Source organism: Micropterus salmoides, unplaced genomic scaffold, assembly GCF_014851395.1.
Source record: "Micropterus salmoides isolate LMB-PRFRI ecotype aquatic unplaced genomic scaffold, ASM1485139v1 Ms_hic_scaffold_23, whole genome shotgun sequence".
Lineage (NCBI taxonomy): Eukaryota > Metazoa > Chordata > Actinopteri > Centrarchiformes > Centrarchidae > Micropterus > Micropterus salmoides.
The window spans coordinates 13,922,654-13,937,178 of NW_024041484.1; the positions used below are offsets into that span (position 1 = coordinate 13,922,654).

General features: G+C 38.0%; 1 protein-coding gene across 4 annotated transcripts in view; it reads left to right on the forward strand.

The window, feature by feature from the left end:
- The first annotated feature begins 13,010 nt into the window (after positions 1-13,010).
- ptpn12 (protein tyrosine phosphatase non-receptor type 12) overlaps positions 13,011-14,525 on the forward strand; it is a 48,740-nt gene continuing 47,225 nt past the window's right edge. For all 4 annotated transcript variants that reach the window (XM_038738949.1, XM_038738948.1, XM_038738950.1 and 1 more), the window contains exon 1: positions 13,011-13,584. In XM_038738949.1, the coding sequence (XP_038594877.1) occupies positions 13,483-13,584 (102 nt within the window). In that variant the 5' untranslated portion in view covers positions 13,011-13,482. The remainder of the gene's footprint in view (positions 13,585-14,525) is intronic.

Here is a 14,525-nt window from a genome sequence, read left to right on the forward strand (position 1 = left end):
TCCTTTGGAAATCAAGGTCCCAGAGTCCGGAGGAAGAGAGGCGAGGCACAGAATCCACGTTGCTTGAAGTACAGTGTAAAGTTTCCACAGCCAGTGATGGTTTGGGTGCCATGTCATCTGCTGGTGTTGGTCCACTGTGTTTTCTGAGGTCCAATGTCAACGGAGTCAGACTGATGGACTCCATGCCACGCCGCATTGCTGCAGTAATTCAGGCAAAAGGAGCCCCAACTAAGTATTGAGTGCTGTACATGCTCATACTTTTCATGTTCATACTTTTCAGTTGGCCAACATTTCTAAAAATTTTTTTGTATTGGTCTTAAGTAATATTCTAATTTTTATTAGTCAGTTATAATCATCACAATTAAATGACATAAACATTTGAAATATATCAGTCTGTGTGTAATGAATGAATATATTATCCAAGTTTCACTTGTTGAATGGAATTATTGAAATAAATCAACTTTTTGATGATATTCTAATTATATGACCAGAACAATACTGTGGAGAAAGTCTATTATGTAAAACTAACTTTTGCTAAACCTCAGCGTACAATAAATGTAGTGTAAGAGTAGCAGGACTAAAAGTCAGCAAACTGCGTCAGTAATGCCAGTTAGACAGTAATATCTACTTTAACTTTAACATAAGCCACTATAAGCTACCGATCATAGAGTGAGGCTATATCAGCTAAACAAAATTATACTGAACTAAGCAAGGGTCAGTTTTAATGCTTGTGAATTCAACTTTTCAATCTTTTCTTCTGTGAAAATGTATTAGTCTCACTTTAAATAGGTTTTGCTGATGATACCTGTATATATTTACTTGATGACTGCAGTTTCATTGTCTAACTCTCCACCAGAAAGCAAATAAGCAACTCTCCTGAAATCAAATGTGTGCTTTAGAGTAGTTTGTGTGATGACAAATCAGCTAACTGCTCAAACTCCACTGACCAAGACTGTTAAATGTAATTGAAAGTTCCAGAAAAAAAAGCAATTGTAGACCTGGAATGAAGATGTTTTATTTGTCAAAATATTGTTTTCAGTATCAAAAAAGAACATGCGCAAATCTTTCAGGAGTGGAAGAACGTTTTTACATTGTTTGGCTACACGCAGTAGACAAACAGTATCGTTTGGACAGAGAGCAGGCATCATCTTTGTCAGCAAGTTGGTGAGGGACCTCATCTCACCACTGACTTACGCAGCAATGTCCTTGTCACAGGACAAAAATGCAGCCATACAATGCTGATGATTTGGGGCCATCACAACCATCAATAAACTGAATTGTCATCGCACAGTTATGGCACTTCCAGCTCTACATTGTCAAGTGTTTCATCGCCTTCCCAACAACACCGTGCATAATCCAACAGAAGCAAACACAGTTCATGCAAATAGCCAGCTTCCCAAGAGTAGTAGGCACAATTAATGGCACTTATATAAGGGTCATTGCTCTCAGCGTAAATGAGAGCATTTATGTGAACAGGAAGAGGTTTGACAGCATCAACACAAAGTTGTGTTTGACAGACAGAGCACCATTTGGCATAAAATCTCAATCAGTATCGAAAGCTGAAATCAAATATCTTAACCAGATTCATAGTCATAGTTTACCTATTATTTGATCGCATCATTTCTGATAAAAAATGTAAAAATTCTAGTGTATCGCAGATAAACACACCTTCCTATGTTTCAGTTTTGCCAGAATTGCTTCTCACAAATAATATAAAAAATAATATATAAGTCAGTGAGAGGTATCATTTCACTGATTAAATATTTGTTTTAGGATTGATTTTAAGATCTTTCAGATTTTTTTATAATATACTGCGACCTCCATACATTTAGAGACATATAACTCCTTATTGCTTAGATAACCCTAACCAAGATCAAAGGAGACTTTGCCATTGTTTTGTAGTATATATAATTATATAATTATCATTATTTCTGTTATATATCATACAATATGAACTATTCTGGCACCTGAAATTACATTTTCACTATTGTTTATTGTCGCTAATCTGATGAAGGAGCAACAATAAACAATAGTGACACATGAACCTGCTGGTTGTTCTCCCATTCAAACTTTGGCTGTTCAAGAAGTGTCCTGATGCTGTCAAGAAGAACCACAGTACAGACCTGGAAAGCAACAGAGGCTTTACTGTACACCTGCTACTGTCACTCTTTATAAAGACCAGAAGTGGTGGAAAATAAGTACATGTAAGTACAAGTATTTCCAAGTACAATTTTCATATGTTTGCACTTAACTTGATACTACTTTATAGGCATTGAAAGTTCATGATTTCAGCGGGATTTTTGTTTTTCCTCCTCCACATGTATCTGGCAGATTCAACATTTTCTAAAACAAAACATATGATGACTAGGTATTGATTAAATACTGGTGTTGCTACTGTTACATAAACAGCGGATTTGAATACCTCTTCCACCACTAAAAATAGTTTATTAACACATTTATTTCTCTGAGATAGCCAAATATTACTATAGTAATATTACTATCAACTTCATAATAGTAGTAGAGTTATTAATAATTAAATACTGTATTAGGCTGGCTGATATAAAGTTACTAAAATTCAAAGCAATATATGTTAACACAGCAAGTCTTTCTATGTATTTAATTGTAAAATGAATACTTACTTGTTCAACTTCCTGAAAAATGAATCTTTGTTGTCACCCGTCTCTGCAGCCATATCTTCAAAATTTTAATTCTCCAGCTGCTTCTGGAGGGAAATGACCCCAGCAGATGTTTGTCATGAGAACAGAGAGGAGTAGGAAACCTATGCCTCTTTGTCAAGACTCCACCTTAGTATGGAAGGTGAATAATGCCAAGGAAAGTCTTGCTGCTTTAAAGGATCAGTGTGTACGATTTAGGAGGATATTGGCAGAAATGTTAAAATAAAGACATGGAATATAATATTCCACTATGTAACTATCGTTACCATAGAATGATGATCTACAGAGGGAGTGGTTCTGCCTTATTTTATCCTTCCAGATTTTCAAAAAATCTCACTTTAAGCACTCCAGCTTTGCGTCAAGTCATGCCCCTTACTTTGCCTTTGTTTGGCTAATCTTAACCCAAACCCCACCCTAACCTTAACCAACCAAGGCAATGGCATTAAGTCCTACACACTGGTCCTTTAAGTTAATGCATGTATTTGTGAAAATAATCAATCATCAAGACTCTTCCTATACTCCTCCCTCTAGGTCACAAAAGGCAATTTCAGCCAAATTACAGAAAGTTCTCACTCACCTAACTAAAAGTGGAGCTCCCCTCACTGGTAACCACCAGCTCAGCCGCGACATATGTTGGTGCCTGGGCAAAACCTTGATGAGAACACTGATGTAGATAGTTGGTTGCTCCATTTTAAAAACGTGGGATACCACTGACATAACACCATTTTTAATATTTTCCTCTTAAGAACACAGATGACTGAGTCAAGATGCAGGACCACTGCATCTTGTTTATTATAAACTTGCCGTTTATAATAAACGATTTCAGAGGAGTGTTTCGGCGGACTTTGAATCTCACAAAAACATGCATGATCAAACGTGACTTCAGAGATATACAATCTGTGGATGAACCAGTGAACTCATGGCTGAGAAGAGGGAATCAGAATGGTTTATACATTTTATAGCAGGAGCAAATACACAACATGTTGGTGACGCTTCTTGGTCAACTCGCTCTCATTGGCTGTTGCAGGTTTCCCCGATTTTAAAAGATTCGAAATCGGGGTGCTTCCGATGCAGTTGGCGACCTTAAGGTTACGTTTATGTTTATGTTTATGTACGCTGCTAAAGTTAAGGTTGGGTTCAGTTTAAACACAAAACCGACTTGCTTAGGGAAAGATCATAGTTTGGGTTGTAGTAGCTACTTGATCAAGCTTTGTCTTCATATTTTAAAAAATACTTACTTCAAACGATTGTGGTCATGGTTAGAAGAAACAAACCATTAGCTTCCGATGCTGGAAACTAGAAACAAACTTTTGACCTCAAAATCAACCTCCCCACCATCTGTCCTTTGTAGACTTTGTTGCTTTATAACGTTACACCACTTCCACCTTTACTCCTGATGGACAAGAGTCCAAATTACCTTGGCCACTAGAGGGCTTTGTTCATATGTTGCATTTGGCCATTTTCTGAATCAACAAATTGATTATTAAAGTATTAATTGAGTATTAAAACAGAGTACTACATGATATAAGGTCTGGAGTTTATAGATTAAAAAATAAAAAATAAATACTCTGGTCATTCTGATTATATGTTATGTAAATTTATTTAGGTAATACATGTTTAATATAAATACAATTCATAAAGTAAAGACATAAAGATTTAGCAGCAACAAAATTCATGAAGGAAAGTTTATGAAAGAAGTTTGATTATTTAAAGGTTCATATAAGTTTCTTCTTTGTCTTTGCCTTGTCCATGCTGGGACTCTCAGCCCTCTGCGTTTTTGCAAGGGAGGGCAGCTTGATGTTCTTGTTGAGTTCCTCTCTCCTTTCACAAATTGATGGCAGTGCACCTGGCAGTCTGTGCAGATTCCCGCACTTTGGCCTGGAGCGCTTAACTTGAGTGTTTTTTATATCAGGCAGCTTGCAGAGCACGTCCAGCTCTGCGGTTGGCCTGCGGACGGCCGTCTCAGGTTTTTGTCCCGCTGACCAAGACCTGCCGGAGCTGGTCTGGGTCGTATTTTCAATCAGGCGCAGAGGAACAGGCATCAGTCTGTCCCGTCTCAGATGACTGCCGTCCTTGTTGCTGCAGTCTTGTTTGACAACATGATGATTAAAGAAAAATATGTCAGTTTATAGGTGTACCTGAGAAGTATAAAAAACTGCAAGTAACCTGGTTCAGGTTATACTCTGCTATCCTCTAAAGCTGCCACCAGATGGCTAATATATATAATGTCCTTCTGATAATGTCATAACAGAGAAACTAAAAGCTATTTGTGTCTCTCTGGTAAAATGTGTTAAGTTAAGTGTGGCAGATTGATATATGATTAAACAGATCTTCTTACCTGCAGGTAACAGTGGCAGTTTCTCATGTCTGGAGGAGCGTTTGCTCAACTTCTTGACCTGCTGCTGGGCAACAGCTTTAACTGGTAATGGGGGAAGGTGGGTAGAAACCAGTTCACCACTACCTGTATGCTGATATTTTACACAGTAGAATAGCATAATAAAAAAGTAGTATGTGTTTTTTGTCTTTTCTAATAATAATTTTTAACCCACCCCTACTGTAATTACTGATAAACCATTCAACTGACTGTTATATGTAACTTCACTATGCAGTGCAAAATAAATTATGGATTTGTTTTGTAATTATTTAGATAGGCAGACTAACCATTATGTTGCCTGTGTGTTGTTTCATTAGCCGGCCATTGCCAATTTCTGTCAGGGTGCATCTGTGTGCAACAGGTTTGGACATATGTGATGTCAGGAGGTCATTGACATATCCTGCATGAACCTGGTATTTAACATAAAATAAATTGTCTTTTAATTTCAAATATTGTTTCCAATATGAAATTGACTAAATAAAGTAAATGCAAGTAAGAACATCTCTTTGGCATAAAGCACACAACTAAAGTTACTTTTTGTTACTGAACGTTACTGTTTTTAAAGAAAAATATCAAATTGGTATTAATTATGGCTTTTAGGCAAACAAATTTTAAATTGAAACAATAAACAAAGTAAGTTAAAAAAAATTAACAAATGTAGAAAAAGGATAAATAATAGGCCACAGAATAAAGGGGATAATTATAGATAGATGTATGTATTAAAAGTGTGTGACAGACAGAGCTACAGTATTGAAGGTAATCTTGTGCCAACCTTTTTGTTTGGTTTTATATCACTTCCATCTTTGTTCTCCCGTTTTTCTCCCATTTTTTGCCTGATGAGAAATCTTCACAGAGATTAATCCATATTACTGTAATATTGAAGGATGAATGTGAAGACCTTGTACATTAATTACTGAATTTCTTACCTTTGCTTCTTGCCACTCATGGTTTTCAGTCTGACAGTACTACTCAGAGATCTGAAATAGTTGAGGTAAAAGTCTCTCACAAAATACAAGGATGAGTTTGCAGATACAAGGTGTTCAGTAGTTGTGAAAGTGCACTGATGAGCTGAGAAACATGGAACACATGAAACAGCAGCTGTGACGTCACAGTTCTACCTGTACATTCCACTGAGGTCTATTATGGAAATATTCCAGTAAATATATAAATAAATATAAAAATGTATCATTTATTTATTTATAAATCATCATAATATATACCATTATTATGAGACGTTAAATCATCATTCCTATTTTCAGAATGAAGATTCAAGATGATATCTTCACTGTCTAGTTTTATTTCAAAGTAGTTATTTTCCCAGTTGCAGTACATTATAACAACTCTTTTCTGTGAAGCCAGATTTAAAGGAGAGACTTTGGTCACCGACCTAGAGAGGTTGTTTTTCAAACATATTTGCCATTGAATATGCTGTAAAAGTAAGACTTTATGAACTAAATAAACAGCAGGTCTATTGTGGGAAAGATGCCTTGATAATGAAAATACAACACATACAATGACAAGGTACAAGGTAGATTTATTTGTCACAATTGGTGCAGCACCTCCTCTCTCTCTCTCTCTCTCTCTCTCTCTCTCTCTCTCTCTCTCTCTCTCTCTTTCTCTGTCTCTCATGAACACTGCTGCACAAACCTGTCCAAAGTTAGAATATAGCTGCGTTGTCAAGATTAGCGACCCCCCTTCCCCCGCCACGCTGTCATTCTGTGGGAAACACTGGAAAGTAATATAGTAACATAACGAGTAACGTAACTAGTTACTTTTATCACCCAGTAATAAGTAAAGTAATATTATTACTTTTTTAAGGAGTAATACGTAACTAGTAATATATTACATTTTCTGAGTAACTTGCCCCACACTGCCCATTGCAGAGCCCTCCAGTCTTGTGCTGTGCACATCCCTGCCAGTTTGTGATGTTTCCACTCAGGATACTTTCTACTGCTCCTCTGTAAAAGCTGACACGAACTGGGCATGAATATTTAGCCTTCTTAAGCTTCCTCAAGAAATACAGTTGCTAACATACATACATATACATACGTATAACTACAGTGAAGCTAACAAATGTGACCAAACGCCATCAATTCAAGGTTGCTGTTTTCTACAGAAATCCCATTTTACTCCAGAATGGCACAAAAAATTTAATCACCTGAAATCTAATTAATTAATTAATTGAAAAATATTATATAAGGTTTTAAGCATCCATCAGTGACCTATAACGCCACACAGTAAATTCCACAAAATAGTAATCTACTTTTTATTATTCTATTTTATACTTTACCCATTAGCTTCTGCAAAGTGGTTGCCCTTGGTCCCCTGCTTTTTTGGAGCTCCACATAAAATAATCATACAAAGAAAAACAACAATTTTATAACAAGAACAAGACAGAACAAAGTGATCTGTATGTAAATGAAAGAGTGAACAATTAAAGGTGAACAGTGAAAACAAGAAGAAAATGAAAAGAAACATTTTAGAAAAGAAATCTAAGCGAACAATAGCAAGAAAGCACTTTTTGGGGTCAGATAGTTTAATCAGATAGTGGAATTGTGGTTCATTCAAGGACAAATGTCTGACCACTATATACCATGACATTATACTTGTGAATACTGAACCAACTGGTGTTTCCTTACATTTTCTTCCTCAAAACATCGGCATTAAGTGACCTTTGCACTGCAACTTGCAAATGTTGCCCACTTGGTGACGCCAGTGGATAATAAGTTACTCTGACTGGAATCACCTTAAAAGTAAGCCATGATGGTCCTCCTTTAAGTCTCTAAATTTAGAAAAAAAAGACTCACACTAAAATGATTGACTGATTCTATACTAGTGTGTGTGTGTGTGTGTGTGTGCGTGTGTGTGTCAATATGCAAGCGGGGAAACTGTGTACCAGTGTCACTGGCCTAAACACACTCCATGTGAAACACACACACATATAGCACACTTAAATAGACACAGACAAACACACATATACTGCTGTCAAAAGCTAGGACAGTAATTTTGTGTCTAAATCTGACAGAGCGTTCAACCGCCAATCTCTTGCTGCCTGCCAATGTGTGTATGTGTGTGTGTGTGTGTGTGTGTGCGCGCACATGTGCACTTGCGTGACATTGGTGGAGACAGAGACAGGCTGGCTGGAATCTCTTGAGGGAAGGGTTACACTGAGGGTGTTGCTGCACTCAAGAGCACACGCAAGAAGGCCAAGCAGTGCCACATCACCCACCTCACCACTCGGCCCACTTTTCACACCCTCTCACACTCTGTTTTATTACACTCATATCACACAGATTTTAAGGAAGAGATTCATTGATTGTGTGTGACAAAGTTAGTCTGAACTGCAGGACTGTCTAAGTAAAACATATAAATAAAATACTACATTTTAGTTAATGAAAAAATTTGAAGAAGAGTAATTGTTCATTTGTTGAGTAACACATTTACTCAAGTTGGTTCTCCACCTGATGATGCTAGTGTGTTACATCATAGGTGGAAAGTACAATTGTGTACTTTTTACTTCTCTATATTGTATTACGTTTAAGTAAATGATCTCAGTGCTTCCTCTACCACTGGTTTTGGTAATGCTGTATTTGGTAGCAGTTTCATCTTCTCCTTTTTTCCCCCTCTTTGTTTTTCATTCAGCTTGTTCCATGTACAGAGAGCTGTAGTGTCTTAGCACAGCGTAAGTTATCCAAGTCTTTGGAGCTCTACTGGAGGGACGAACTCCATTCCTCACATTTTTTAAAATCTCCCATGCTGTAGGTGTTCAGTTAAGTTGATAACTGTTGACTGCAAAGGCATGTGGGTTTTTTGGATGGGGAACTGTCACATGTCATAGAGCATGATAGCATGGTAAATATCACATGTATGGGTTACAGTTCCCTACACTTTTATTCAGGTTTTTCTCTCTGTATACGACTGAATTCTGAAGCCTATTACTGAAGGAAGGGTTGTGTAACATACCACTGAGTCATTCCTTTACCCTGAGGGCAGACATTTTCACCCTATTTCATTACTGCAACAGGCAGGCTCACGTTCTATCTCTCTCCCTCTTTCTTGTTTTCTTTCTGTGCGTGTCTAGAACAGATATACTCATCCTGCTGTGTTCTCAAACATATAGCTTCATGCTCTGCCCTGTACTGCAGGCGCACATGTGTGAAAGACAGAGAGGAAAGAGGGGAGTTCTTCGTTTAGCAGCGAGGAAGAAAGTTTTTGAAAGATTTTGTGTATGCAAGTTTGTGTGTGAGGCTCAGTGTGTGTGTGTGTGTGTGGAGAGCCTCTCTCCCTTGGGGTTGTGTATGGGCTTGTTGCAGCAACATTCCTCCACTCAGCTGCTTCTGAGCAGCACATTCCAGGAAGAGGGAGCTGGAGTTGGAAAGAGAGAAAAAGTGGAAGAGAGAGGGGGGAACGGAGGCAACGAGAAATAGAGATGGTGGGAGGGACAGTAAAGGAGGATGGACAGGGGTGAGTGGCTAAGGGGAAAAAAGGGGATATTAATATGATACGTAATTGATCCCTGTTGGGGCATTTTTGTTCATCTGACCCCTGTCTTCTCAACAGAGAGGTCAGGGTCAGACACAGTACAGAGAAACCAGAAGCAGTGCTGAGAAAAGGAAGGGGTTGGAACTCAGGAGGCCACAGGGTCTTTATTTTTTTAAATATATCTTTCCCCAAACAACCATAACAGACACACACACTCAAACACACACACAGTACAGTAGAGTACTCCTTTGTTTTGTGTTCATCTCTTCATCCGTCTGCTTGACCTGTTTCCACTGAGCTGTGGAAGAAAGAAACCTATTTCACCACAAACACAGACACACATAATGATCCTGCCACACGATTAACACTCCTCTACATAAACACACATGTGACAGATGGACAGTTTATTGACCTGAAACACGTAAATATGAAATAACTTATACAGACAAGTAAAAACGCCAAACATAGTTTCAGCTTCCCCTGTGAGATTCAACTTAATATCTGACAAAACAAGACATTTGAAGATGTCACCTTGGGCTTTAGGAGATTGTAATGAACTTTTTAAAAACTATTTCATGACATTTTATAGAACAGACAATTAATCAGAGAAACTAATCTTCAGATAAATGTATAATGAATTTGAACATGGATGAGGGACACTTTATTTTGTCTCAGTTAGGAGGAGGAGAGCAAAGGAGAGGAGAGATAAAATAAAACAATAGAGGGACAGAAAAGAGAAGAACAATTACAAATGCATGGCTGAAGACTCTGTTATCAGACATGAAAATCAACTGTGTCCCTCATGTATGGTAAATAAAGAAGGGGGGTGAGGGGAGAGCAAAGAAAACATGAAATATTTACTGAGGATAACGAGCAAATAGGTTTAAAGACAAGAGCAACAAAAAGCAGTTTGTGTGTGAAAGCTTGTTGGCTCTGTGACAGCGTCCCTTCTCCTTCTTTCTCAGACTGAATGGACGGGTTTGTTGTCACTGGTAGAACGAAAGGAAAACAAAGTAACTCAATTCCCCTACTCTCCGTGTGTGTGTGTTTATCGAAAGACGGTTAATCACGCGTAAGTGTCTATTGAGTCCCCCGACAACTCTCTCCAGCATACCAATTTACCGTTTGTTCTTTTCTCCATTGCACTGGCTTTCTCACTCAAGTTTGTCAGTTACATTACATTTAAACGACTTGAATAAAATTATGTAACACCCATATAACCACAGCTACTGCTAGAAAGGAGTGTTACATACGTGTGATCATTAAGTGGAGATGTTTCATGATGAAATTGTTTCTATTTCTATCTTAATCCAGATTATATAGCTGACCCATTAATCTGATGGCTGTTAGCAGCTTCTTCACTCTGAGCTTCACATAATCTGCCTCTCATCTATCTATCTATCTATCTATCTATATGTCCGTCCGTCCGTCTGTCCGTCCGTCCATGTGTATATCCTGTGTGTTAGATCTAGATTAAAATCCAGTACCGGCTGTATAGCTGCATGACAGGATTATTAGATCTGTTCACTCTAATTTTAAACCATGGAGAAGATGCTGCAACCTGTTGGTCGATAGTGGAGCACGTCACTGGCTTCTGTGTGGGATTGTACATATGTGCCTCCCACTGAGAGGAATTACAGAGCACGCCACCTGGACCTCTTACAAAACAGAAATACAATCACATTATATGAGCTGCCTCCATCAGCAAACGTGTTGTCAGATTGTTCAAAATTGGCACTGCAGGTCTCACTTAGATGCCTGGTCTGTTCTTTGAGTTCTTTGGATGATTAAAACCTCTTAAAGCCCACTGGGTCACCTGCTTGAGCTAGTTCTAAGCTGCTTTGATCGTGCATGCAAATATTAATGTGTTTTTTTTTCAATATGGACATGCTAAACATCATAGGATTGGTTAAATTCTCCAAAATTCAATCATTAAGTTAATTTCACAGAAACAATTCAGATTTACCGGCATGGTAAACAAGAGAGATGAAAAAAGACACATTTTTATGCAAGTAATATTCATCCTTGTTGAATTAAACAATTTGATAGTAGCCTATTTCAAGAGATTTGTGCAAATAGGCAGGGTGACTTCAGCGATAGAAGCAAGCAAAAGCCTGGGCTACTAATTTAAGTTTTACTGTATGCACTCTTCTTATAGTATAATTTACTGTAGAGGCTGGAAAATCAATAATTTAGTCTATGCCACTTGAACAGATTTCACACTAAATAAAAATCCAAATATGTTTGAATGGTATAACAGGAAAATAAAAACATGTTGCAAAAATCACACAACTCTTATGTTTGTGTAAAAAGAATTTAACAAAACAGTGTCTTCAATGTAGAATAGAATAGATTAGAATACAACTTTATTGTCCACACAAGGTGGGAAATTGTCTTTGGTTCATTGATCAGTTAGTTATGTAAAACATTAAAACAGAGCACATAACAACAACACTAGCAGTATGCATACTCCATGTAATAAGAATATGATTCACAAAATGGAATACCACGGTGAGCCATATAGGAAGCCATGCTTCTTGGCTGATTAGCTGAGAAAAAGTAGTGAATCCTTTTTTTCCTCCTGGGAGCAGGGAATGGTTGTCTTAAGATGACATAAACACCCTTAACACGTCCATTTTGGGTGCTACCACTTCATCACTTTCTGAGGGGAAACAATGCACTAACTGCAAGATAGAAAATAATTCCCCACTCGACTGAAGTAATAATGATTGAATTGGACTTAATAGCCTAAATAATATTGATAAATTAATAAATATCGATATGGTTACTTTTTGAGAAAGACTGCAGCTTGTGTGCAATATCATACTTGATATTTATTTAATAAATCTAATTTAATGCTTGTCCTTTCATGAATAGGAATCATATTTCTCCTGTTAAAACACCACATTTGTGTTTAGAAATAAATTCATATACCCTAAACTGAGACTGGATGTACACATATAATATTTTTACAATATAACGAATATAGTTGGTAAACCTTCTGGATAGGAATGAGAACATGTAGAGGATGTAGAGTACAATGGCTGTCAGAGTGCATGAGGGCTTTTTTGTTGGCCCCTCTGTTTGGCTACTTTATATTAGGACTGCAGGATTATCATATAGGCGATGTCCAATTCTTGATATTATAATTGCGATTGTAATTTCTGTTTAATAGAACTGCCATTAAGCTAAACACATCTTAAATATGTCTATTCTTTTACTGGATGTGGATATATAAATCACCTACTGGCTTGAAATTATATCATTATAACAATGACGACGAGTAACCGTGTCAAAAGGACAGACACGCACTCTATCCAATCAGACCTTGCTATTTGGTAGAGCTGCATACATGTTAGCCAATGAGATTCTAATTTGTTGTATCAGCTGTCCAATCATAGGAGGCTTTATCTTGGAAGGGGAGGGACGTTTTTTCCCTTGGCTTTGCCCAGTCCGGATGTTCCCCAGTAGCGAATAACGAGCAGCAGTGTGTGAATGTGGCAACCGAGGTAGACAGGGAGGGGTAGACAGACTGACCAGACCAGGTTTTTTCGTTGCCTTTTGTCTTTATTTAGCTTTTCTCACAGAACCAAGTGTTTGCCATCTACCGTACGCCACGGTGGTGAACTTGTTTGTAGACCAGAAAACCCGGCCGCAGCTGTTTTTCTTTGGGACTAACCATTATCGTTGTGAAAACAGCCCAGAAGAAAGAAGGAAAGGCAGGAACAACATGGGGCGATAATAATAATAAAAAAAAGGTGTTGTGAACCGACGATGACTCTCTGGGAGGATCCGTGAAGCTTATTTATTTTTATTTATTCCCCCTCTTCCCTTTTCCCTGGTGCCCTTTTTTGTGTTTTATTTTTACATTTTCTCCCGCCTTGCTACTTTGGGAGTTTTTTTTTTTTTTTAAGGAAAAGGCAACGGGATACGTTACAAGAGGACTTAAGGATGGACCAAGCCGGCATCCTGAGAAAGTTTATCCAGGGAGTGAAGGCCATGAGAGAGGGGGACGAGGAGAGGGGAGAGGACAACTTCGGCAGCGACTTTATGGTGGGTCAACATTTACATCATCGTTACAAACCTTCCTTGCTATATATCTATCTCACCAGACCTCTCTCCCTTCATAATTTCCACCTTTTCCTCCGTGCTGACCTTCCATATCCCACCCTCTCCTGGTTCCCTGTATCCCCCAGGAGGTGAGGCAGGGGGGCGGCCACACTGCCCTCTTCCTTTTCCTCCCATTTCCAGGCTTTACATGGCGGCCTAGCATTGTCTCCCTAAACCACAGACACACTACCGGCTTCTGTTTCTTTAAAGTACAACAGCAAAACAACACACGTTCACGCCTCTTTCCAGACGTGGGGTAATTTTTTTTTTTTTTTACATGGCGTTGTTGAGATAGCTTAGCTTGTAGGTAAATGCTGGGCCAAAGTGCAGTGTTATGGTGGCTTACTGTCTGTTAACCATGCCTGATTGTACAGTGCAGTGATTCATTGTCCTCTGAAACTCAATGAGCAGTGAATAGCTAAACTGAGCTTTATTGGATGTATGGTCTACCTGTATTATTCATGTACATAGGTTTTTCTCTGTAAAATATGTATATGACGACTTAATATATAGTTAACTTATTTAATAATGGCAGTGAGTATACTATAGATATAGTTGATGGATATTAGTGGATGATAAACCCACCTAAAGACAGTTAAACCAATACATTTTATTTTCTAGATACAGTTTGCCCATAATAAACTCAGCTAATTCCTTCCCATTGATATAAATAGGGTGGACAAAATATTAGAGATACCAGTATCATGCAATCAAATTCAGCAGCATCACACACTACAGCCTCCAGATGTTGAATTGTTTTAAACTAACAATATAGCCTCCATGAAGGTTGGATTTAGTGCAGGGGTGTTGTATTAGACTGCATTAGTTTTTAGTTATGTATAACTAATAAATGAAGCACTGATTGTATGTATTCTTTGAGGAAT